Source organism: Agelaius tricolor, unplaced genomic scaffold, assembly GCF_023055355.1.
Source record: "Agelaius tricolor isolate 1412-34295 unplaced genomic scaffold, bAgeTri1.0.p SCAF_23, whole genome shotgun sequence".
NCBI lineage: Eukaryota > Metazoa > Chordata > Aves > Passeriformes > Icteridae > Agelaius > Agelaius tricolor.
The window spans coordinates 7952108-7977644 of record NW_027269283.1 but is presented as its reverse complement, the minus strand read 5'-3'; the positions used below and the strand labels follow the sequence as shown (position 1 = coordinate 7977644).

General features: G+C 41.1%; 1 protein-coding gene across 8 annotated transcripts; it reads left to right on the top strand.

Moving 5' to 3' along the window:
- The first annotated feature begins 5042 nt into the window (after window positions 1–5042).
- ARFGAP1 (ARF GTPase activating protein 1) lies at window positions 5043–25009 on the top strand. 8 transcript variants are annotated; one of them, XM_071447066.1, is made up of 14 exons: window positions 5043–5181; window positions 8634–8697; window positions 9534–9643; window positions 10619–10790; window positions 11710–11810; window positions 12456–12542; window positions 13035–13131; window positions 14492–14548; window positions 14742–14774; window positions 15951–15980; window positions 17772–17828; window positions 19134–19193; window positions 20286–20362; window positions 20812–25009. In XM_071447066.1, exons 2-14 carry the CDS (start codon window positions 8638–8640, stop codon window positions 21140–21142), a joined length of 1272 nt encoding a protein of 423 aa, XP_071303167.1. In that variant the 5' UTR covers window positions 5043–5181; window positions 8634–8637; the 3' UTR covers window positions 21143–25009. The 8 variants fall into 8 exon arrangements, with proteins under 8 accessions (XP_071303167.1, XP_071303168.1, XP_071303166.1 ...); XM_071447067.1 differs by having other exon boundaries at window positions 5044–5177; window positions 20815–25009; XM_071447065.1 differs by having other exon boundaries at window positions 5044–5177.
- Window positions 25010–25537: the final 528 nt, after the last annotated feature.

Sequence of the window (25537 nt, the reverse complement as noted above, 5' to 3'; positions counted from 1 at the left end):
CGGTTTCGGGCACTGGCTTAGGGCACTCTCATTTAGAAAAGCTGCCTCCCCATTTGCTTAGGAATCATTTCTTCCTCTCAAATGATTACATACTTCCCCCAGCCAATTTAACAAGTCTCAAGTGATGTGATGGAGAAGAAATCAATAACAAGTTTCTTTCAGCATGTCTCTTGAAGGACATCTGCAGCAGCGTGGGTGTGCGGTGTCAGGAGCGGGCGTTTGTGAGTCCTGCCCCGAGGAGGGATGGAACATGCAGCCAAAGATATTCCAACACATGCACACACAACCCCAGCTATTTTTCTGCTGTGTTTTCAGTGATATTTTCTCCAATCCCAGCCAGGGAGAGCTAATGCGCATTAAGAAGTCAGCAGTGTCAGGTGCCACCAGGCTGAGGGAGCATTTTTTACACACATTTACTTAAGAAAGACTTAATTGCCTTGGAAATAAGCCACTTGAACCAGCCTCCCAGAGTTCATTCTGAATATCCACAGAGTAGATTCAAGCAGCACTTCCAGGCTTTTTCCCTCTCCTGGACCAAACTGGCCACTTTGACAGCTTTGATTGACAGTGCTACAAACTGTGATGTGACACACATGGGTGTGACATAAACACAAAGTTAAAGCTGCATGGAGTAATGGCTGCTTTTAAAAGAAAAGGTTTTGTTTTTCTGTTTGCTGTTCTAATAACAGAGTAAAGCTTCTTGTGGTTTCATGTAAAAGCTTTCCAAGTTTTGTTCAATTTTTGAAATGAAAAAAATGTGCACAGGGAGAAGGACTGATGGGGGTTTATAAATACAAGCATTTGCTTAAGTTTTGTTTCAGCTCCAGCTCTGAGGTGGAAAAATATAATGAAAGGATGTCTGAATGACCTGATGGGTAGCAGAAATACACACATTAAAATGCCCTCCCAGCTGTGTGGGGGAGTGGGCACAGGGAGCTCAATCAGAAGTGAATTCCCTATAAATATGCAGAAGTAGGATGGGGGCTGATTGCTGTCCTGATCTTGTTTGTGCTTTGAAGAGCTGGACATGAAATTCAGTGCTGGAGCCTGTGGTGTGTGGTCATGGCATAGGCAGGACTGTGATTTAGCTGTAGGACTAAAGCCCTGCCTAAACTCTGGCTTTGGGTGCCTGACCATGAGCAGGGCTGTGCTGGTCATTCGATGGAGTTACTGATTTGTGTCAGTGTCAAGTGAACTGAGGAAATGTATTAGAAAACACAGGTTTCTCATCTGAGGAGAAAGGAAAAATTCATGTTCCCTTGTACAAGGAAAGGGAAGAGGCTGTTTTATTAAGTGCATGTGACATTTCTGTAGCTTAATGGCAATATTCATTGTGTGGCTGCCAAATACAATGAGTATCAATAGCCCCGAGTGCTATGATTAATAAAAATAAACCTTATTCATTCAGCATAATAAATAATAATATAAAAATAAACATTTAATAACAACTGGTGTTTCATCCCATGGCAGAAAATATGTCACATACAATTTTTCTAGTAATTTTTAATGTAACATAAGGTTAGTAGGAATCTTCTGTTGAGATTTACAAAAATAAGACCCTCACCAAAGTCACTCTGAACTCTCAGGCCTGTGAAGTTGAAAAAGGTGAAGCCTTTGGTGGCTCAGGTGACAACCTACAGTTCTCAGGGTGCTACTCAGATCAGGCAACACACAGAAGTACCAAAAAACCCTGCAGGAAAAGGGTGTTAGCACAGTCCCATCAATTAACCCGACCTCTCCTGGTGCTCGAAGGGCTGAGTTTGGGGTGGCATTATTATTCACACAGTTACAGACACAGCTCTGAGTTACAGACACACTTCTGTGTTACATTCACAGTTGTACTTTATTCATACAGTTCCATAAGTCACACACAGTGACAATGCAGAACTCAGTGGTGACATTTATCATGCAAACAGGTCCATTCCTCGCTCCTTGCTCCTCAGATTTATTAAGCAGATTTATCTAAGAAGGGATCTGCATTTCCTCTTGTTCCCCCTCAATTTAAGTGTTGTGACATCCTGATATAGTGGCTCATCTCAGGTGTGTTGGGAGGGAAAAAGGCAATAAAAAATCTCAGTTTCTCAGTCCATGACAAGTGCTGCTACTAGTGAGGGCTGTAATTCAGCCCACATAGGGATCAGTAAACAAGTCCAAAAAGGCTTTTGCCTTTAATATTTGAAGCTCAGGCTGTCAGATATTCTAGAAGAGAATTTTTCAGGTATTTTTGTGTGATTTAAACTGAGAGATAATGCCACTTCATTAATGTCAAAGACTTCAATATTTAATAACCAAAATCTAGTCTTATTAATAGATTAGAAAGGGTTTAGTAAATCTGTAAAACAGGGAAAAGTGAAAATGCATGCTCTTTGGTTTAAATACTATTCCAGAGATTCTTTTTCCCCTAAGAAGTTTCAAAGCCATCATATAAAATCATTAATTTACAAGCAAAATTGCACACCAGGTAGCTTATCTTAGTAAGTTTCCACTTGCTGTTAGTCTTCTTCACTGCAATTATGGTGAACTTATTCATGAAATCTCTGCAGAATTTGGCTCTAGCTGTTTTCTGTGCTCTCAAATCAGACTGACCTTTACATGTTTGCATATTGTCCTTTTGAAGCCAAGCAAAATGATTTCTATCTGGAAAATCTCAACATGGAAAACAGCTCAAGGATACTGTGCCTGCCTTGTATTATTTTATGCTGTAATTTTTTCCTTATCATCATGTTTCATATGTTCTTGACATTGGGCATAACAATTATAACAATGGCAATTGTGCTAAAAATATGTCATTTAGTTTCAAGCTAGAAACAGCTCATAAACAGATAAAGGGAACAAGTAGGGAAGGCAGTGCTGGCTGCCTTTGCAAATGTTTTTTCTTGGCATTATCTATTATCTCAGAATAGACATTTGCCACACATTGCAGAGATGGAGAGAGAGCTATGCACCCATCCCAAATTCCAGGAACGATGCAAACCCAACTTGCCAGGGAATGGCACACATTTACTTGCTTGCTGAGAAAGACAAATGTTTGTGGCATCCCTTCATTCCTACTGCACACCAGACAACCCCATCCTGCAGCCCTCACGTAGAGTCTTTCCTGCTCACTGGGTCTGGGGTTGAGGATGACTCCTGGTTCAGGCTGTGAGCACACACATTCACTCAGAACCACTGCAGAGCCAACGCCAACACAAATCCCTGGATTATCTACCGGTTATATGGAAAAACAAAGATTAATATGCTCATTAGACCTTGTAACACAGCATTTGTGTAATGGGAACCTCATTACCTGTTGGTTCACGTTTACCAGAAAATGATGGTGCTTATGAGAAGAGATTACTTTCTTCTTAACTGGAAAAGCAAGTTATTTAAGCCGAGTTTGCTTTATATTTCATACCCCTTCCTCTGTCGGCCTTACACACGCACACTTAAGGGCCCATTATCTTCTCATTGATGTGAGGGCATTATGTGTGTAGCCACCATTAATGGTAATGAAAATGGCTCCTGTTAATCTCCCGTGCTGATAGTCAGATAATAGCCTACTTATTAAGTACAGAGGCCAGACTAGGAGTTGCACTGAAATGAGCAGCGTATTGTCTCTGTGGGATTCAGATGTAAACACTAAATCATTGCCCTGTGCCTATAGCTGATGATTAAAAAGAAGTTAGCAGTAGCATAAATGTGCTCGCCTGGCCCGTGCTTCCAAGCATCACAAAGCAACTCTGGGTGCTCTTTCCTTTTGATCCACCCTCACCTCTGGGAGGATCTCTGGAGACAAAGTTCTAGCTGGAAGGGACACAAAAGGATCATTGAGTCCAACCCAGGAACACAGGAAACCTCAAAATCCCACTCCACGTGTCCCTGAGAGCATTGTCCAAAAGCTCCTTGAGTTCTGGTAGCCTTGGGACAGTGACCATTCCCTGGGGAGCCTGTTCAGCACCCAACTACCCTCTGGGGGAAGAACCTTTCGAAATATCCAACCTAAACCTCCTCTGACACAGGTTCAGCCATTTCTTTGTATCTTATCGCTGGTCACCAGAGAGCAGAGATGCTCCTCCAGTTCTTCTCATGAGGAACACAAATCTCGATGATGTCTCCCCTCAGTCTCCTTCAGGCTGAACAACCCGAGGACCCTCAGCTACTCCTCTAATGGCTTTCCCTAGACCCTTCCTCATCCCTGTGGCCTCCTTCGGATGCTCCTTAGTAGCTTTAGCTCCTCCATATATTGATTGGGGTACCCCAAACCATCCCAGTGCTCCAGCTGTGACCACAGCAGCACAGGCAGAGCTGGACGTGAAGCTGGGGGAGGCCTGGGGGTCCAACCAGCCCATCTCCATCTGCTATTCCCAGCTTGGGAGCAACACGGGCCATCACCTGAAAACCCTGCTTTGCTCACATCAACAGCTGAGTGAGGAAAAACCACGGAATTCCACATAATTCACCCTCACGGGCAAGCCTCCCCTCATGGATGAACCCCAGGGATCGTTTTTGCAGCCTGGAACCGCACGGAGAGCAGCGCGCCCGCAAGGTTGTGTGTAAAGCTTTATTTCAGCTTTGCCCGGTGGGAACAAATCCCTTAAAATCCCTTAAACTTCTTTCTGGAGCACGGGAGTTGGATAGAACCGAATGTTTTGGGCGCTCCTCGCCCGGCCCGGCCCGGCCCGCAGCGGGTTAAGCCGCGCGCCCACAATGCCTCGCGCCCTGCAACGTCGGCGGCGCCGGGCGGGACCGGGCCGCGGCCGGGACCGGGAGCGGCACCGGGATCAGGACCGGCACCGGCATCAGGAGCGGGACCGAAATAGAGGCAGCAGTGTTGCTCAGGGTCGTGGTGCGTCCCCGTGGCTCCCCGCGCCGGGGCTCGTCGTGCCGGGGCCGCCCGTGTCCCCCAGCGCAGCGCTGAGGTGGCGGCGCTCGGGCCCGGCCCCCGCACTGTCACACAGGACGGTGCCGAGGGCGGGCGAGGTGCGGGTGCCAGGCTGGCGTGGCGGGCAGGAGGCATCACCCTGCCCGCTGTTTCAGCCATTTCTGCGTTATTTTCTTGCCTAGAAAGCAGAGGCCGGAGGGCTCGGCGGAACCCGGCCATGTTCTGAGGGAGGCTGCAGGACGCCGCTGGGATCCGGGTAGCGCAGGTGTGCCTGGAGGAATCGCCCTTCTCTCGGCCCTGCGAGGCGCTGGGTGAGGCCGGTAAGTGTAAAACCACTCGACTTTAAAAGTGTGCACCGGTCTTTGATGTATTTGCGAAGAAGAACCGTGTCAGCTCCATGGAGATAGGCGCAGTGTGAAATTGCAAAGGTTTCTTCAGCCTCTGTGGCCTTTTTGCACTGGTGGGACTCGCAGGGAGCCTTCAGGACCATGAAGTCACCAGGCCACGTCACCTGCTGACTCTCTGTGTGCTGAAGTGCAAAGCTCTTTGCAGGTTGGCTCTGAATTCGCTGCTGTATCAGAGCAGCAAAGTGCTATTGGTGTTATTTCCACTTCTAGTCCACTTCTGCCTTTTTGCTTATTTAGCAAGTTTCTGGTTAGTTTCATAGCCAGAAAACTCACATGGTGTACATCTAGTTTGTGCTGTGGGAGCTGATTGCTTAGGAAATGAGAATGTGAGATTGATCTGTGTGAAGCTGTCTCTTTCCACTTTGGAACCTTTGTCAAAAATATTTATAATCTTCAATGGAAACTTACTCAAAACTAAACATTTCCTTCACTGCTTGTGTCCATTTCTACTAGATCAAAGCAATGTACATTTCTTTAAGGTGGCTTCTTTCTTCAGTATTTAGTCATGAAACTTAAACAGCACAGTGGTTATGTGTCCAGTCAGTTACCAGGGCTCAGGTTTTTGGTGGTAATCAATGATAATTTGAACCCTTAAAGATTTGTGGGAAAATCATTAAAAGTAAGCCAGACATCTCTAAAGATATTACCTATTAGAAAGCTTAGAACATGACATTTTTACTTTGTCCTTTATTTCCAGATGCTTTGGTGGAGGAGGACAAGATGAAAAGCTGGTGCCTTTAGTTACCTCCTCCTTTTCTTGGATGTCATGGTGTGGGTGAAGCTCTGCCTTCCCACCAGGCAGACATGATTTGGGCAGGGAACTTGTTGCATGTGGAGTGGGTGTTTGTTCAGACTGCAGTTGGCCAAAGTCTTTCAGTTTCTGTTTTAGAAAAGGTAGTTATGGCAGAACCAAAAGCAATCACTTCCTCTCTCACCTTGGAGCTGGAGATCTGAAACTTGTGTATAAGCCCTGAAGGCGGCTGGATATTGGCTATTGGCTATTGGAGGATGGATTTAACTTTCTGCTTTATAGACAATTCCTGGCATGTGCAGGGTTGGAGTGGGAAGAGGTTTTCCTGTTCAGCTCCAGCAGTGCTCATCTGCCATTGAGACTGGAAGACCTCTGCATGTAGACTGCCTCTGTTGGTTATTCTGATTGAAAACCTGTGAAAAAGGAGGAAAAATGGTAAAGGAAGGGTAGGGGTAAGAGGATTGAACATCCAGGCAAAGAGAGGAGCTTTGGAAGCTGTCAGTAATGTACAGGAGGATGCTGGGGAAATTCATTCCTGAGGAAGAGATGTTGGTGTGCAAAGAGCAAGCAGCACTAATGGCAGAGGGGAGGGCCCAGAGGGTGCACTGCTGTCTGGCTATTCCTGCTGAGTTATTTACTTAATTTCTGTACTGTAGAGGAAGAATTCTCTAGTATCTCACCAGGGACAGATAGTGGAATTGAAGACAGGGACTGGGAGTCATATAAATGTGTTTATGGTTGTTATTTAGGACATGAGCAAATGCACGTAGTGTTATCTCCCTCCCTGCTCACATGCACATGAGTAAGTCAAGGAAGGCTAAATGTTATTGGAATGCTGTTGGAAAAAGTGTGTTTCATTATATGAGAAGTCACTTGACACACTTTCATTCTCCTTTTCTTAAAGTTACACAATTTTTATTAGATTATTGATAAAAATAACTGTGCTCAGTTTTATTTTCATGCAGGATGGCAGGAAGATTTGATTCACCACTAGTTGCAGTAACTTTTATCACAATTACCTGGTTCTCCCTAATAAAAAGTAATTAAGGCTGAAAAAGTGGCACATTCTAAACATCAGTGAAAGCACTTCACCTTAAATTCCACAGAATTAAGCATTTGTCAGCAAGATGTTTACAGAGGAATAAGTGCTTTGGATAAAAAGCAGTGACTTCTGCTACAAACACCCTCTGCTTTTAGCAGTGGCAATATGTAGGTTCAACACTGAGCTTCTTTTCTGAGTCATGGTATCTTAGTGGGTGATGCACAGAACTATTTATTGTACTGCTTTGCTTTAGGGGTTGAACTTGATGTCAGTCATACAAATGCAATTTTTCCTTACCTGGAGCATTTTACCTTTTTAAACATCCTTCCTTTATTTATTAAAGATACATCCTTCTTCCATCCCCTAGGGCTGTTGTATGTAACAATCATTTACCTTCTAAAATTATTGTGAGCTTGTTAATTTTATTGATGTTCTAAGGACTTTTGATTATTTGGTCAAACAGCACAGTGAACAGAGAGCTGCATCAAGGCAATTTTGCCTCTCACACCAGTGTTTGGTGAAAATATCAACCTGCTGTTTTATGCTTTGTATCTGACTGGCCAATAAGCTTGACATTTAGCAGTTGGTTCTGTTTCTAGTCAGCTTGGTGACTTCTGTCTTTTATTACATCTTAGAAGTTTGTTTTCTGGAGTAGAAATTATAAGATGGAGAGGAAGTAAAACGGGAGAACAGATGTTGTTTATTTAAAGTTAATTTAAATATGATGCTATTAGTTGATAATAGGAATTTATTTTTGATCTAAATTGCAGCCTTATGCTGCACCCTACACTGTAGTTTTTCACATCATGAGTGCTTTGTGTACTTTGGGTTTCTCCAGGCCATGTACTGTGCGTGAATCACATTTTTTGTCTTAATGTGAATTTTATCCATAGCTTGACGCTACTCCCTGCTGTTTTCTGCGTCATAAAAATTAGAGTGAGATGATGTGGTCTGCCAGTGAGACATGCCTGTTGAATTACAATATTATTTTGTGTAAAACGTCCCAATAAATGCCTTAATTTCTTAGAATTCAGTTGACAAACAAACTCAATATTTCTGGAAAATTACAAGTTCTTGTATCATCTAGTAAAGGGCTCTTTTAACAACATGTTCTGCACTCTGAAGTGTAAGAGTTTCTGCTATTTTTTGCATAGGTCTGATGAGCTGTGTGCATGTGATCTGGTGAAATCATGGATGTTAGGAAGTGCTTTCAGGAAGGGTTGTGGATGGGCCTGGGAGCAGCAGCCAGCAGAGTCTGTTTTGATACCACTTGTGACATAGAAGAATTCCTGTGTTTATCACCCCCTACCCACTTCTTAACCATGACTGAATTACACCTTTCCACTGGTGGAGTTAAGATGAATAAATCACCCCAGAAGTGCAAAGTAAATGGAAAAAACAGATTGTGGGGTTTATGGTGGTTTGGTTTGTCTGTTTTTCCTCTGCAGCTGGTTGTGAGTCAGTGGTTTAGATTCCAGGCTCTTTGTCACAGAGCTGTGCTTGTGAGGTACTGAGCATCCTACCAACATCAAATCCCTAATCATCACTTAGTTTCTTTTTCTCCCTTTGCAGAATCATGGCAAGTCCAAGAACAAGGAAAGTCCTCAAGGAAGTCAGAGCACAAGATGAGAACAATGTGAGAAAATGATGATCCTTAGATCAGTTTTGTCAAATTGCATTTGCTTTTTACCTACTCCAGATGTACACTGGGGTCTGCTACAGCTGCTGTTGTCTTTGTGCTGTGGCTCACTAATGCTAACAGGAATTTGGATATCTCATGTATGCATTACAATACATTGCTGCATATTTGGCACAAGTATTTCAGAAGTTCTAGTAAGGCTGGAGCCCGTGGGGTCTTTTCAACAAGTGGTGTCTGGGACACAACTTAAATTAAAATAGTCCCTTTCAAGTAGCTTGATTATACCTTAAATATGATAGTCCATGGAAAGATTGACTTTTATTTATATCAATACATTAAATCTTGAGTGGTGAATCCGAAAACTGAAGTTGTTGCACTGTATGAGCAATAAAGCTATTTCTAAAGAAAAACTCCTGTTTAGATCTGCTACCATTTACTGCCAAACTGTAGTGTGACTGAAAAATCATTCCAAACTTTAAATATTAAATTTTTATTTTGCCAAGGAAATCTCAAGAATTCAATTTGGTTACTTTCTTTCAAGGCAATAGAAATGAAATCAAAATGAATTCTTTGCATGGTAATTTCCATTTGTTTGTCTGTATTTCCTCATTGGTTTTTGGTAGTTGGTGCAGTAATTTTTATAATCCAAGCAGCATAAATAAATATCTGAAAGAAGTTTATGATAGCAGGGAAGGTGTTTCCAAACACTAAGAACCCTTCCTTCTGAAATTATTTTCAGGGTGTGATGTTTTCATGATTTGCCTTTTTGAGCTGTGAAAACTTCCCATGGACAGTGATGACAGATTGCAGAAGTAACTGTTTTTCTGTCACAGGTCTGTTTTGAATGTGGTGCATTTAACCCCCAGTGGGTGAGCGTGACCTATGGAATTTGGATCTGTCTGGAGTGCTCAGGAAAACACCGAGGCTTGGGAGTTCACCTCAGGTCAGCCTTTCCAACACACCATGGACTGAGTTGCAGTACCTCAGGGTTCATTATGGCTGTGAACAGCATGTGTTGGTTTGGAATGTATAGGGTGTCTCAAATCCAACATTTCACTGGCAGTTTTGCTTCATGCTCCTCTCCGAAGTGGGCTTTGCTCTCTGTGCCTTGTCTGTAACTAGTTGCTTATAAAACTAGTCTAAAAAATAGCTTTATTCTGTTCAGGAGGTTTCTTTTTTCTTTGTAATATAAATGATAGTTTTTGTTGCTTTACAAGAACTGTGCTCAGCTGAGATGGGGTCTATGGAATAAAACTGTTTGGGGTTCTGGAGACCCCATAGGGTCAGAGCAGGGAACAGTTACTCACATGAGGAAAGGAGAGGAAGTCCAGGAAGGAAATCACCAAAGCAAGCAGGCCATTCAGAAATACATTCTTTGCTTTTCCAGGGGTCACTTGAAGCTCATTAGTGAGTAGAAGTTGCATAGTAAAGGAGCCTTTTTAACTGTTCTGTTTGTGGCATGGAAGAAAAGATGAAATTTCTGAGATGAGGACATAGAATCATAGAATTGCCAAGTTTGGAAAAGACCTCTAAGATCATCAAGTCCAACCATCAAAATATATGATAACAGACAGAAAAAGAAAATTGCAGAGTGAAGTATGGGAAAAGTTTCTGTTACATAGTGGGCTAAATTAATTTCTGGACTTTGAAGGAAGCTGCTTTTTCAGTCACTTGCCTTCTGTTGACTGTCTCCTTTAAATGCCGATAAATGACATGATTTTGGCTTATTTCAGTGAGGATCTGCCCACCTTCTTATCATGATCTGTCTTTCTGTACTTGGAGAGTGTTCTCTAAGATGTTTATACTCTCAACTTTTGAGATAGGTTGTAATAAGCTTTTTTTTTTGTCACTGTTGATACAGCATGAAATTATAACAAGCTGTGATCTAAATTTTGTTTTGTTTAAACCTGCTTTTCAGTTTTGTGCGTTCTGTAACCATGGACAAGTGGAAGGATATTGAGCTGGAGAAAATGAAAGCAGGAGGTAACAGCAAATTCCGACAGTTCTTGGAGTCTCAAGATGATTATGATCCCTGCTGGACAATGCAAGAGAAATACAACAGCAAAGCTGCAGCTCTGTTTAGAGACCAGGTAGGCTCAGTTTTAGGTGTTCTCACCCCTATGATCTTAAAGTATCAAAGTGCTTTGTAAGCACTTGGTTTTGAAAGGAGGGAAATTGCAATTTTTTGAACCTCTGCAGTGGTACCTGAAAAGGTAAATGTGAGAGATGTGAAATCCTGGAAGAGTTAATGTAAACCTGAATGAGTTCATGGCTCAAGTATTCGGCAGAAGAGAAAAGGAATGTTGTCCTGCCAGGGAGATAAGGTGGGGTTAGGAAAGTGTGTCTTGGGCAGGCAGGAGCTTTTCTGGACTAACTTCCTTATTTTGAGTAACTCTCTCTGCTTTAGCCCAAGGTTATCCCAAGGGTCTGGTACCTCAGAGCTGGCAGTCCAGGACTGCCCTCTTGGACCCTAAAGGTCTTAGAGTGCTTCTTCCCAAATCTTGTAAGAGTTTTCTATTGAAATTTTCATTTCTGCATTTATCTGAGGGAGCTCTGATTTTCAGTGCTGTAGTTTGTTGCAGCTGTTTAGTCAGTGGAACTGTCTCAGTTCTCAGTTCACTGCAGTTTACTACTTCAGCTGTACAGTTCTATCCAAAGTGATTTGATAAATCTTTAGTGTATGTAGTAACATACAACAGTAATGTAGTTCTGTTCCTCCATTACTCTGTGATTAGTGCTTACATGTCATGAATCCAGTCTTTCCTCCTCAAACCAAACCTGCCTCTTTGAGGAAATTGTCTAATTTTCTATTTCAGTTGCCTGAAATAAAACCAGTGTTCAATTCAACATCACAACCTGGAAGTCAGAAAAAAAATTGGTTTCTTGTGAAAAGAAGTTAAGTGATCCAGCAGCAAATTGGAAAAATGACTTGTCCTTCTGTTACAGAAGCAGTTTATAATTTATATGAAATCTCTGACTTGGCATTCTTGATTATTTTGCTTCTTGTAGGTAGCTACAGTAGCTGAAGGCAAGGAGTGGTCCATTGAAACTTCTCCTGCCAGGAACTGGACCCCACCTCAGCCTAAAATGTCTCTGTCTTCTTCTCACCGGTACGTGCCCTGCTTACCTGATGTTGGTACAGATACAGCATCAAAACCTGATGGTTTCATGTCTGCTGGGTTTACCCTGTTGCTGCTGGTGTCTGAACAAGCTGAAGTTATTGAGTATGAGGAAACAGGACTTTGTTTTTGTAATAATTCCCACCCCCTGCACCTGAGCCTTAAACCATGGCAGAGAGAAGTGAGCAAGAGCAGGGAAGAAGCGATGCTTGTTTTATCCTGACTTGTAATGCTCTTGAAATTAGACATTTGTGTCACTCACAGGTAGTGTGTGACATCCTCACCTTAACTGTGGTGCTGTGCCAGTTTGGGAGTGGATGCCAGGGAAGAAGAAACAGACTTTTCCCTTCTGCTGCTAATTACCAGGGGAGCATCAAAGATCTGTAACACAGCAATTTTGTTGTTCTGCTTTTGCATGTAGTGTTTGTTATTGTGTGCACTAAAGATACAAAAGCAGTTGTAAATCAAAGGAACAAGAGCTTCATGCCTTTTAGTGGTTGCATTAGTGTTCCCTTCTTGATAGATGAAATAAATAATCAATTTCTAACATGTATTATGGTGATATACATCAAGCTGTACTGCTGAGCTGGTGGGTTTTGCTTAACATGGCTTTGATTCTTCAATGTTTTATTTCAGTTCTGCTGGACAATCTCAGACTGCAACTGCCTCTTCTGACAAGGCTTTTGAAGACTGGTTAAATGATGATGTCAGCTCCTACCAAGGGTAAGGCAATATTTACTGACTTTCTGAGTGCCTCTCTCTTTACCATAACAAAATGTTTGAAGCGTTGAAGAAAAAGTTTGTAACTCCAAATGTTATTGTGGTGGGTCCCAAACCAGGGAATTCTGTTTGTATGTTGTATCTGATTTGAGTTAAACAGAGGCATTTATAAAGCTTTCATTCCTTTTCTCATTTTCATGTGTCACTTTATTAGGATTTACTCATCTTTCTGATGTCAGTGATTTGTTAAACCTGGAGAGTCATTAAGACCACATTAGCATGCACAGAGGAAATTATATTGTCCTAGGATTCCTCAGTGGATCCTTGGTGTTTTTAAGAAGTGAGTAGTTTTGTATTTTGGGTGCTGGGTGCTACAGGACTTTCTTTTCCAGGTGCAAAAACAATTGTCATCCTTCCATGCATTTCAGTTCTTGTTTAATGTTTTCAATGGCTGCATGCTGATACAAGGACTGTTTATTCCTTTTCCTGTGGCAGTGGCCAAGAGAATCGCTACGTGGGGTTTGGGAACACAGTGAACCCTCCAAAAAAAGAGGATGACTTCCTGAATAATGCCATGTCCTCATTGTACTCGGTAAGGAGTTGTTTGGAGCTTTCTGAATTACTGTTCTCTTCAGGTTTAGCCCCTGGTATGGGAGAACATGAGTGGAGAGGAGAAACTAAAGACTGCAGGTGGATATGGAGAGATGCAGAGTATTGGTTGTATTCTCAAAGAGTGAAGATGATACCAATCGACTTTAACAGGCAAAATGGAGAAACTTGAGCAGAACTAAGAATTATGTCTGATATCAGTTCATAGAAATAAGTGAGGATATAGCAATGGATTAAGAAATAATAATCAAAGGGGCTGAAGGAAAAAAAATGTAATTACCTGTAAGGAATAGCTCTAAATCCATTAACCATGTTAGGGATGTTCAGAGGAAAACAACTGAAATGTGTGTTTATGTGGGTGCCAGAAGCCCTGAGCAGTGATGAAAACATTTGAAATACTTGTGACAGGGTGTGAAGAGATAACAGCATATGGCTGAGCAGTTGTCGTGATTCAAGTAGAGATAGAGAAAGATGCATTGTTGAAATAAAATGAGAATAAAGTCAGAGGCAGTCAGGGCCATACTGCTGCTTTGATAGGCTGCAAAGTCACAGTGCTGAGCAATATTTGGGGTTTGGAGTCATATGGAAATACAGCAAGGTATTCTACCAAGGTTAGTAGCCAACAGCCCTCTCTAGAGCCTCACTACCTAAATACTCACACCAAGTTCCACTGTTGATTTAAAAATAAATAAATGAATCATTTCACTAGAACTTACTAGGGAAAGGTAAGGCCTGAGCCTTTGAACAGGTTGGTCACCATATTCCAGGTGATCCCACAGGCTGCTTGCTATAGATCAGCTAAATATTTTCTAGGTATCTCACAGTTTTAGGCCAGAGAGTTCAGATTAGAAAGCACATCTGCAGTGTAGTGCAGGTGAGCTAAGACAGCCAAGGAGAGGCAGCAGTGTTCCTGTGAGCCATTCTGTGAGTCAGGATCTCCCTGAATGTGCTGGCTGGAATGCCCTCGTGTGAGCACAGACACACATTGCAGGGTGTCCTGAAGCCCTGTATTTCTGGGAGGCTGAGTTCCTTGCATGGATGTTCATCCTGGTGAGGAAAGCAATTTGAACAATTTGCCTTCCACTGCATGGGATGCTTTTTCTTCACACTTGTACATATTTTCAGCAGAGTAACATCTGAAACACTCTGGCTTGTTCAAATTCACACAAATACTGGAAGTTCATCGCTATATTTCAGTTAAATGAGAAGCTCTAATTTTTCTCTCAGTAGCAGGACAAGCTGTATTAGACTATTTTGACTTCAGCTAATCTGTTTTAATGAAAATTTAGTTATTTGCTGTTATTATTCACATGTAGCTCATTAATTTCTTGCTTTCTTTAAAGGGATGGAGCAGTTTTACAACTGGAGCAAGCAAAATTGCCTCAGCTGCTAAAGAGGGTGTAAGTAAATAAAATGTGGTTTAGTTAGCAGTGGAATGCCAGAGGTGGTGATATGGGTATTCTCTTTTCACTGTGAAATTCTGGCAAAGCTCCATTACCTTGGAGAGGATCATGCAGCATTTCTAAATGCATGTCTTTAAAAATCAAAGGGTTTATTCCAGGTAAACCTGCTTGTATTTGCTTCTCTTCACAGGCTACCAGATTTGGATCTCAAGCAAGTCAAAAGGTGATTATAGATTTAGCTCTTATTCCATCTAATTGTCTTTAAGTGCCATGTGTTTGCTTGCACCAATTGACTTAGATTTGATCATCAGCAGACCAGTGTGCTTTTCCTTCTTAGAGCACAGTAGTGTTTAGTTCTAGCTTTTAATTCCATGGGAATTGCAATCAGCTGCAGTGATCAAATTAAGCAAGAGATAAACAGGGATACTCTGCTGTTTGTTACTGTTGGATGTGTTGGAAAGGCTGCAGAGCTTGCAAACTTAAACCCCTGGTTTACTTCTGTGAATCTTAAATGTGGTCTAGCTTGAAGTAGTTTTCTTGGTGATAGAATACAATGCTAACCAGCTTCCCATGGCTAAAGCCTAGTAAGATATTACAAGTGTGAACTGCTCAATGTTATTAATAAATCAACTTGCTTGTGTGTGTTTTAAAAAGTAGCAATGACAAAGGGATTTCATTTATCAAACTGGGGTTAAAACAGAGACAGTCAGACCTGATTACACAGAGCTCTGACATATGCAAGATCTGTCTGCAAGGAAAAGTTTTGAATTCAAATGTAAAAGTGATAAAAGAATGTGATTCTTAATTTGCCCAGTTCTGAATGAGATGCAGATATTTATAGGTGTTCAGAGAGGTCTATGCACTGGGATATTAATCCTTCAAATGGCCAAACTTGGGCATGTTTGCAACAAAAATGTCTTGTTAAAGCACCCAAACTTCCTACTTCAAAGCTTTGAAATTACTTGGCTTACGAAAAACTAAATTTTCTCCAGGTCTTCCTCTTCACTCCCTCTGGCAGTTTTCCTTTTGTAATAAAAGCTGCTCTTTCTTTAGTATTATTAATAACTATATTAACTTTAAAAGCTCATCACATCTACTGACAAGGACTACAGCAACATGATGCTCTACAGTCTAAGCTGTGTTACTGGAGGTTAAATTTTGTTCCTGAAACTTCTGACCTTTTGCAGAACAGATTTAACACATTTTTGATGCACTACATTGGTTAAAAGTTTATGTGGGGCCCAGTGACCAAACACATTTCACTATTTCTCTTGTCAGTAGATGTAAAAAGTTGAAAAAGGTTCATGATACTTAACTTGCCTGAAAAAATGCTGCCAATTTTTTGCTAAAAGCTGCTTCTACCTTCCTTGCTCTTTTCTCTTTTGCTCTCTGGGTAAAGTTTTGGGGCTACAAGCAGCAGCCAGAGCCGGTAACACCCTCACATCTGTTCTTGTGCATGGACTCCTTGTCTGTTCGTGCTGAATATGTGCATTTGCTCCTGAGCTGTCTTTTCTTTCTTTGCCTTACATCAAACCTGTTTAGAATAATGTTGTGTGTTTTGTATGGTAACATTTCTTCAAACCTACTTAAAATTTGTGAAGTTGGGTAGAGATACCCGAGCTGTGCACTGTCTGAAAGTTGAGTGTGCTGTGTCCACACTCTGATGATTTCAGGATTTCTGTTTGCATGTCTGCCTCAGGAATGTGCCAAGAGCTGGGTGTTGCTGGAAGGCAGACACTTGAATGAGGTGTTTGTTATGGTGGTTAAAGTGCTGTCTTGAACTCAGCAATAGGTAGGAAGGATGAAGTGATTTAGATGAAAATACAGTTGTACCCAAATCTTTCCATTCCGTATCTACAAAATTATGTGGCTGAGTAAGAGATCAAATAAGAATTCTTCCTAATTCTAGCAGTGACTCCACTTGGACACCTGAACTGTTAGTCTGGGTGTGTTACACTCTTTATTACCAAACATAAACACTTTGCTGGGTTCAGTAGACTCCAGAGGGTTTTTCAAAGGTGAGAACACCCCCTTCTTGTTTTTCTTAAACACTTTATAGCCTCACTTCCAAAGGTAACAAAAATCTCTTTGTGATTTGCATTCATGTTTCTCACTAGGTGGAAGTAGGATTTCCTTTTGCCTTTGCTTAGCAAAGAATTTTTATCCTGTAAGGAGTAGAAGTACTGGAGCTATTGGCTGGGAAAAGGGGAGATCCTGGGAATGCTGTGGCTTAGGGAAAGGCTTCTTACACACCTGGGAGTCTGTGCAGGAAAGATGTTGAAGGTGCTCCATTCCCAGGAAGAACATGAGTGAAGGCTCAAACCCTGAGCAATGGTAGTAATCAAACATGAACCCTTAGGAAATCAAACTTAATTCTTGGCATATTGGCCCTTTTGGATTAACCAGGAGAATTCTGGAGGCACTCAGTATGATATGGCCCTTCTGAAGAAAGTTTAAATCTTTCAAAGGCTTATCATAGTAGTAGGGCAAGGAATGATTTCAAACTCCTCTAAACCTGCTGTCCTTGTCAGCTTTGCCTTAGGAAAGTAATTTTGTGACTTGGACTGTGGACTTATGATTTTGTAAGCTGCCTCTGAAGTACAATATCCTTGTGCATCTTGTTCTGGATTGCAACAGATTTCTGCAGTTCATTGTTTTTTCTCCCTGCAAACCTGGAGCTTTCAAGAAAATAACAAAAATCTTCTCTCACAGCTTTGGCTCTTGTGTATTGCTCAGAAACACTTGGGCTCTTACTAGCAGATGATAATTGAAGCACTACAAGACAGAGAAGTCGGGGGAAAATCAGCCAAAAAGATCTACTTCTATGAGTAATTTAATTAGTATGGAAAAATAAGAGGAAATGAGGACAGTTCCTCCAAGTATTCAGCTGCAGGCATTAGCAAGGCACCCATCCTCTAAACTGCTGCTGGTTGCACCATTGCTTCTGCTTCCAGTGCAAGGTCAGACTTTGCTTGGGCTCTGGGCATCTATTGCCATGTGTATCTGATTTTAATTTATTGTCTTTTAATATTTTCTGCAGCACTTTGTTTGTGCTTTTCAGCTTTTCATTCTGCTTGTATGAATCAAAGCTAAAGGCTTCTTGTGTTTTTGGATACACTGCTGAGAAATGAGCCTGCAGAAGTTGTTGGCTGTGGGTTTTTATTGTTTTTTTTTTTAAAGAAATTATAACTGACTTTGTTTTTGTTTTGCTTTTAAATAGGCATCAGAGTTAGGTCAGACATTAAATGAAAATGTTCTCAAACCTGCACAGGAAAAGGTAACTTTGGATCTAGTAAATGGCTTGCGGAAAAATGCTTGTGCTCACTCAGGGAGTGGTTGATTGCTCCTGCCACAGCTGCCCAGGTTCTCAGGGGGTCTTTCTGTAAAGGGGAGACATCAAATAACTCCAAGTTAGGCTCTTATCAGAGAAATGTTAATGAGGGTAAACTCCCTCCACTTACCTCTCTCATGTCCACCAGAGTCTGTCACATTCTCTCTTGTTAGGTACCATTTTATGGATTTCATGCTTTCAATAATGGAAGATGGAACAAGGGGAAAATGCACCCTAACTGGATATAAAATCAGTTGTTTAAAAATATATATATATATTTATATCTATTAGTAGTTGTATCTTGGAGTGTTAAGTTCCTAGTGTTTTACCTACCTGCCAGCTCTATTTTAATTCAGTCAAACATCTTTGAGCCATTTGAAGAGAATGTTTTAATCATATTGCAAACTAATTCCCCTTCCATTACCTTTATTAATTTACCATTCTTTACATGGCATTTCAAACCACAGGAGAAGACTTTAATTGGTTTTCTATTCCCTAGAATTATCCACAGCTTATTTCAGAGGGCTTAGATGCATTATTTTCAGGGTTATATTTTAGAGTGCATTTCCTTGAGCTGCTTTTTATTTTGTAGGACAATTTAATGAGAAATTATGCATTTTGTGTTTTAAAAAAAAGAGATCCATTTCCCTTAGGATGTTGTGCTGTTAGTTCTAAATAAGTGTTACTTTCTGAAATAATTATTCTCTCTATGGTTATGCAAAATCACTTGCTTTGGAACAACTGCCATTTATGAAGTGGTGAAAGGTACCTGTTGTATTGTGTTCCACCAAAATTCAAAGCCCTTTTAATATTTAAATAAGCATCTATAAAAGAGAATAAAAGGGATCTGCTATGTTTCTTAATATAATCTTTATATGCAGTAGAATATATTGATAAAGCTTCATGTTTGCAGATGTTTTTTGTACTTGTGTTTTATTGCTCAGCAGTAGTGTAATGATACCTGAACTCTGTTTAAATGATACCTTTCTCAAACTGGGTGTGATACCTTCCTCAGACTGGGTTTTTAGCCACAGAAAATTCCCACAAACTCAAAGGACTGAGCCTCACTCTACTATAGATCAACAGACTTCATATATCATTTTCTTAACTTAGTTTTGACTTAAATCTGTTTTGATTCAGTTTGGGGTTGGGTTTTTTTGACATTTTAGCTGTTAAGCACAAATGAGGTTGTCTGAAGGTTTCAGTAATACTTTGTTTTATGACTAATTACCAATACTTTGGTCCACATAGGTGAAAGAGGGGAAAATATTTGAGGAGGTCACCACGGGGGTATCACAGTTGGCCAGCAAGGTATGAGGTGGCCTACCTGGCTTTAAGGAGGCCAAACAAGTCAAGCCAGTCTCCATATTCTCATAAAAATAATACAAAACCCCAAAGTGCAGCTTTGGTCTGCGCTTGTGTTGAACAGAGAAATTTGGAAAGTGGAATTGCAGCACTTTTTTTGGGCTGTTTAAAGCTGCACAGGCATGGTGGTGTCCTCTTAGTAATTTGAATGAGGACATGGGGTGGTTATAAACAGCAGAGAAAATGTGTGAGGGAATATGGAGACAGCTTGTGTTCCACTGGTACAGTAAAAGCTGCTAATGCTCTGCTCCTTTCTCCTTTGCCTTCCGCTGCTCTCGGTGACGTGGTAAGTGTGGCTGAGGCTGCCAAGCACAAAATCCTGCACAAACTAACAGCTGCTGGGGTAACTTGCATGGTTTTACCCAGGAGTGTGTCTCTTCTAGCACTGGGAAAGTCAGCACTGGAAACTCTTCCATAGACCAGCTCAGTGTCTTAGGTTTTGGTACTGCTTGAATAAAGTAAAATTAATTATGTTACGTGTTCTGTTTAGAGCCTGGCAACTCTCAGGCTGAATTCTGGGATTCATCCTCCCTGTCTCTATCTCAGAATAGTACCTTCCATGGTGCCACTTCAGAAGTTGTATTTCTGATCCAATTCTAGGACTCAACTTTAGGCCTGTTTTACGTGGGTAGTGAAATAATGCTGAAACAGAGTGAAAGTAGCTGTGTAGAGCAGTAGAAATATAAATACAAGTTACATTAATGATAAAACTGCAGTGCTTTCATTAAGTTTAATTTTATGTAAGGACTAATTCCAGTACTTTTGTCAAGGAAGTTAGGAGAAGCTTCAAAAGATGCTACAATGGGTGAAAAAGCCAAACCTGACCTACTTCCCACCTCTTCCAGCAGCACAGTGCTGCCAAATGTATGTTCTTTACATCCACCATGTAACTGCCCATCAGAAACATTAATGAGCTCTGAGATAAATGTGTTTGATTTATGGAAACAAGTGGAGGAATTTGTTCTGGCTTTTGCTGTTGGACTCGGCAGGGGTGTTGGTTCAGTCCAAATGAATGGAGTGTCTTTTTTCTTTCTCTAGGTTCAGGGAGTTGGGAGTAAGGGATGGAGAGATGTCACCACTTTCTTTTCAGGCAAAGCAGATGATAATTCTGACAGGTAATTTTTTGTTCTTACTTTCTATCTCTTTGAACACATAATTTTATCTCCTGTATATTCTCTGTAGTATAGTAGTGAAAGGTAATTTTTCACTATTAAGAACTTATTCTGTCTTTGCTGATAGTCTTCCTCTAATAGGGAGGAATTCAATATAACTTTGCTTATAACTGTTTTTAAACTGAGAACAAAGCAGTGCACATATTTTGGTTTAAAACTTACTCCAAATGCACATTCTCTTTCCTAGGGCTTGTTAAATCTCTTAACAAAATCTGTGAATTAGATAACAAGCTTATGTCATTTGGAGCAATATTTAGTTCTTCCTTTATCATCAAGGGGTTTTTTTTAAGCAAGGAGGAGTAGAATCACAGTTTTCTTTGGGGTCATTTATTTTTACTGTTACATTTGGCATAACTAATTTATTTCTACCTTCCTTTCCCCCCATCCCCCAGTAGACCAGCTGAGGGAGACAGCTACCAGAACAGTGGAGGGGAGGGCTACCAGAACAATGCTGTAGATCAAAGCTTCTGGGATACCTTTGGCAACTCAGATGCACCAAAAGCTCATAAATCTCCAAGCAGTGAGAGCTGGACCTATGTGGACAATTCCACAGAGAAGAAGAGCTCGGATAGCTGGGACGTGTGGGGCTCGGGAACGGTCTCCAACAAGAACAGTAACAGCGACAGCTGGGAAAACTGGGAGACCAACTGGGAGAACACAGGAGGGGAGAGCAAGACCAGAAAACCTCCTAAGGCAACAAAAAATGCATGGGATGACTTTTAGAACTCTGTTAACCCTGCTCTGCACAGCTGGGAAAGGGAGGCTGTGCTGTTTGCTGGAGGGGAGGAAGTTTTACACACACCTGGAGTATCATGGCTGACCTTTCTGATCTGTTTGTGCTTCCCATTCATTCTCCTTCCTTCTACCCCAATATAGGGAAAAAAAAAGTAGCATCTGAATCTTTTCTTACATAAAGGTGGCTCTCCCTTTTTGATAGTGATAAGTATATTCTCCTTGCACTATTGGAGCTGGCTACAGCAACGTTCTTAACACAAATGTTAAAGGAAACAAATCAGTGCAAGGACACTTCCATGGCACAACCTTGCATGTGTAGGTTAATAGGTGTTCATCCAGTCCTCATCTGATTTGAGATTTGGGGTGTTTAATGCAAACAAAGGACGGGGTGTGACTTGGAAAGACAGCCATTAACTGGGCAAGCTGCAGTTGGACACATCGAGTTCCAATGCCTTATGGATTGCTCTGACTGCAAGAGGTCTGGCAATTCTAGATGGTCTTTAACATATTTTTTATTGAAGCTTTGTTTTTAAACATTGTGACATTATTTTTTTTTAGTAGTTGAAAACTTATTTTTCTCCTTTAGAATTCAGAAGGAATCTAGAGCTAGATAATAATTTGTGTAAATTTAAAGGATTGACCTGAGCTCTCAAGGGATATCCAGAATGGCTTTATTTGCCCACCTTACTCAATGGATTGAGTTTGCACTCAGTTGTAGTTTCTGATACAGCAAAGCTGTGGTGTTTTCCTTCCTCACCTACACCCTTGCCCCAGTTTGAGTATTTTATGTAGTCTCTTTTTTCTTTTTCTTCCTTCTACCTGTCTAGTATTTTATTAATGCTGTTAAAAAATGAAGTCTTTCTGCTGCTTATGTCCTTCTGGACATCTGTTTGGCAACCTGGCAGCGAAAAAAATAAAGAAGATTCCAGCAAGAAAAAATGGGTGGAAAATACAAAAACATTGAGGAAAAAGCCTGGCAGCAAGCCCCTTTCAAGATGAGTAGATGTCTGGATTTAATAGTAAAATTTAATTTAAGCAGATGTTTTCCAAGCGCTTCTTTAGTGTGTCAAGCTGTATCTCTGTTTCTGTCATATATTTCTCCACATTTTTTTCCTGGATCTTGTTAAAGAAACACTATTTTGGAAACATGAGAAACTCTTTGTCAGCATTAAGGACTGGAACAGGAGATTCAGTTATGTGTCAGTTTTGACCCAACAAATCTCTTTGCATGACACAAACCATAACTTATAGAGAAGAATTGTGACTTTTAACATCAGAGGTATCATAGGTACCAATTTTATTTTGGGGGATGGGTTGTGAATGTACCCTCATCACGAAAACAATCAGTTCACTTGAAAACTCAAATCATGATGTTCTCTGTGGTCTGCTTTTCCAGCATGGAGTTCTTTCTGTGAACCCTGTAGATCCTAAAAAGCCTTTTCTTCTAAAAACTGGTTAATTTGTTCAACAACCAACTGAAGGTGTCAAAGTTACCTTAAATAACACTCCACTTCTTTGACTCCTTACAGAGGTTTTTGAGCAGATAGTAATATCAACAGTTTAAAAAGGAAAGAAAATTTCCTCATAAGTAGCAGATTTTAAAGGCTTAAGCCTGACTAGAAGTAGCTCTGTTTACAGCCTGAATCTGTATTTCTATTCCTAGGATCTTTCAGATGGTGAACAGAATATTTTTCCAGTCTTCTCTCACCCTGTTCTGTGAGAGTTGGGATTTCTTTTTTCCCCCTTGCCTCTCCTGAGAGCATGGTCTGAAGCTCGTGGTCTCTGAGCCTCTGCAGCATCCAGAGCTGCTCAGAGCCAAGTGCTGCTCCAGGCTGAGCCATTCCCATGGTGTCCCTGCTGCCACAGACCCTGTGGAAGTGCCAAAGGCACGAGAGCTCTTGTTTTGCAATGCTGCTCAAGGAACCATTGGCAGCAGTTCACAGTCTGACTAAAACAAGGATTTTTTTTCCTACTTTTTCTCCAGTTCCAAGTATAACTTTGTCATAGCTTAGCTGCATGTCAAACATAACTTTGGTTTTTTATGCTTACACCTCTGTTGCCTCCTTGTCAATGTGTCTGCTCCCCAGCTTTTGTATAAGTTTATTACAGTTTCTCTTTCATAAGCCTCCTGAAATGGCTTGTGGCAGGAGAATCTTTATTTCAGTCCACTCAATCAGTGCTATTGTGATGTCTGTGTGCATGTCCTCCTCTGCTGTGAGCTTTGCCTGGGACAAAAGTGGTTTATTTATGTATCACTTGCAGCCACAATTGGCATGAGCCATTTGTTTGTTCTTCTGATTTGATTTTTGTAACTTTTGAAACTTTTATGTTCTAAATCAAACAGCCAGAGCCCTGCTCAAGCAGAAGCTTTGAGTAGGGATTTTTCCTCCCGTTGAGGAGACAAGGACAGAACAGTTGCCATCTCTCTGCAGTGTTGTAGGGAAGCAACAAAATGCTACAACTGACAGAAAGATGTTACTGGAAAATCCAAATAAACCAATATAATGTAACTGCAGACACAAACCAGTGTGCCAGCTGGTCAGTTTGATGGGCAAATGGGCATTTTTTAATGACTTGTCTGAGCCTGAATGTGTCATCATGCCTTCCAGAGGAGAGGACAAAACAAAGGCATTTTCTTTTTTTGCACACAAACTGTTTTATTGAATTTTACTTATTTTCAGAGTAGGTGGCTGGGAGGTTTCTGCACTGTGAAGAAAATCCCATCAAGTTGCATGTGCAGAGCAAGTATTTATGAATCAGACTTTTTATTTTTTAATTCCTCCTCCTCTCCCCAAATCCTCCCCTTTTGGCCTGATGAGGAGCAGAGGCATTGAGTGCAGGCTGCTGGAGCTGAGGCTGCCTGGCTGAGGGAGGATCCAGCCTGAATCTGAGCATGTGGGGTGTCAGGGCCATGGTGGCACCATGGGCTCTGCTCTCCTTCATCCCACTCCCTGAGTCCAGGTTTAGGACATACAAACTGCCAGGAGTTGTGCAGGAGGTGAAATTGCTGCACCAATTGAACATTGCAATGGCTGGTTCAAATCCCCTGGTGACCCAAGCTTGTATTTCTTTGTATGGCTTCAGCTTTGGAAAATACAGAACAGCTGGATTGCTGCAGGTAGTCTGATACAAGAAAAATGTCAAGAAATCAAACTAAGTGCCACTTGCAAAACAGTGAAAGTCTTGGAGAATGCTCCCAAACATAATCCTGGCAGTTAGGGATTATTTTTAAATGTTTCATTTGGGTATTGAAACCTGTTAATAATTAGTACAATTCAAGAAGTGCTGGGCCAGCTCTCCCTCATGGTTGAGACCTCAAGGATAATGCTGCTGCTTTTATTTTCCAGGCCAGACTGTAACATTCCATGGGTTCATAATGTACTTGTCAGTGTAATGATCTGTGCAATAATTTAACAAGTGTAGATAAAACCTTTGTTTAATCCAGGATACATTTAAAGATACAGTGGTCCTCTTGGAGAATAGCAGTCTACACAGGTATTTCAGTTCTTAGCTTATTCTGGCTGAAATACTAAATTTCAGCGACCCAGGTAAAGGTTTGAGCAATCAGTGATTTAAACAGAAATCAAGAAACATTTCCATGGCCATTATTAAGAGTTTGATCTAATGGCTGAGTGGCCTCTAGCTGCAGAACCCTCTTTCATTTCCATGCCAGCAGAAACTTGGTCAGTCTGGAGTACTGTATCTTTAATTTTCCTGCTGTGTTTTTTTGTGAAGTTCACAGGAATGGCGATTTCAGTGAACACTATTCATTGTTCTGTAGAGTGGTTCTGGACTTGAACTGCAGTGTCATCTTTTAAAGAGTATTCTAATAAAGCAAAGAGATCTGGAGCAGAACGGTGGTCAGTCCTTTTTCAGGAGACTTCAGTTAATTTCCAAGCCAGGTGCTGGTGTCAGGCATATTCTTCCCTCCCAGTAACAAAGGAGAAAGGAAACTGCCAACATTCATAGAGCCAAAAACTTCTTTGTATTTCATTGGAGTTTCAGAGTAACTTCAAACTCTTACTTAGGAGCAGTTTGGAGACATTGTTTGCCTCCTTATTTAAGGAGAACTATAAATAGAAATTAAAGTGCAGATAAATTTATGTACTCTGAAAGTTTTATTAGCTTGTCTACAGAGGCACTTGCTACAGCAGAAAAAGGCAACTTTTAAAGCAGTTTTCCTGAAAGAAGAGAGTCCTCTGACAAATCCTCCAGCTGTGGTGGGGTTCCATATTCAGATTCCAGTTTCCTCCATGAGCCAAACAGCCACGTGAATACTCCAGATGACTGCACTCGGCTTTGTGCAAATTTAAAATATTTTCTATTATGTTCTTGGTCAGCAGAACTGAATCCTACTTGCTGTGTGGAGGTAATTTTACTGAC

What these genes read in the sequence shown, in the direction of transcription:
- ARFGAP1 (XM_071447066.1), top strand. Translation starts at nt 8,638, where the DNA reads ATGGCAAGTCCAAGAACAAGGAAAGTCCTCAAGGAAGTCAGAGCACAA. An exon ending in ACAAGCAGCAGCCAGAGCCG is followed by an intron (nt 15,981 to 17,771) that starts GTAACACCCTCA and finishes GCTTTTAAATAG; the next exon opens with GCATCAGAGTTAGGTCAGAC. An exon ending in TCAAACCTGCACAGGAAAAG is followed by an intron (nt 17,829 to 19,133) that starts GTAACTTTGGAT and finishes TGGTCCACATAG; the next exon opens with GTGAAAGAGGGGAAAATATT.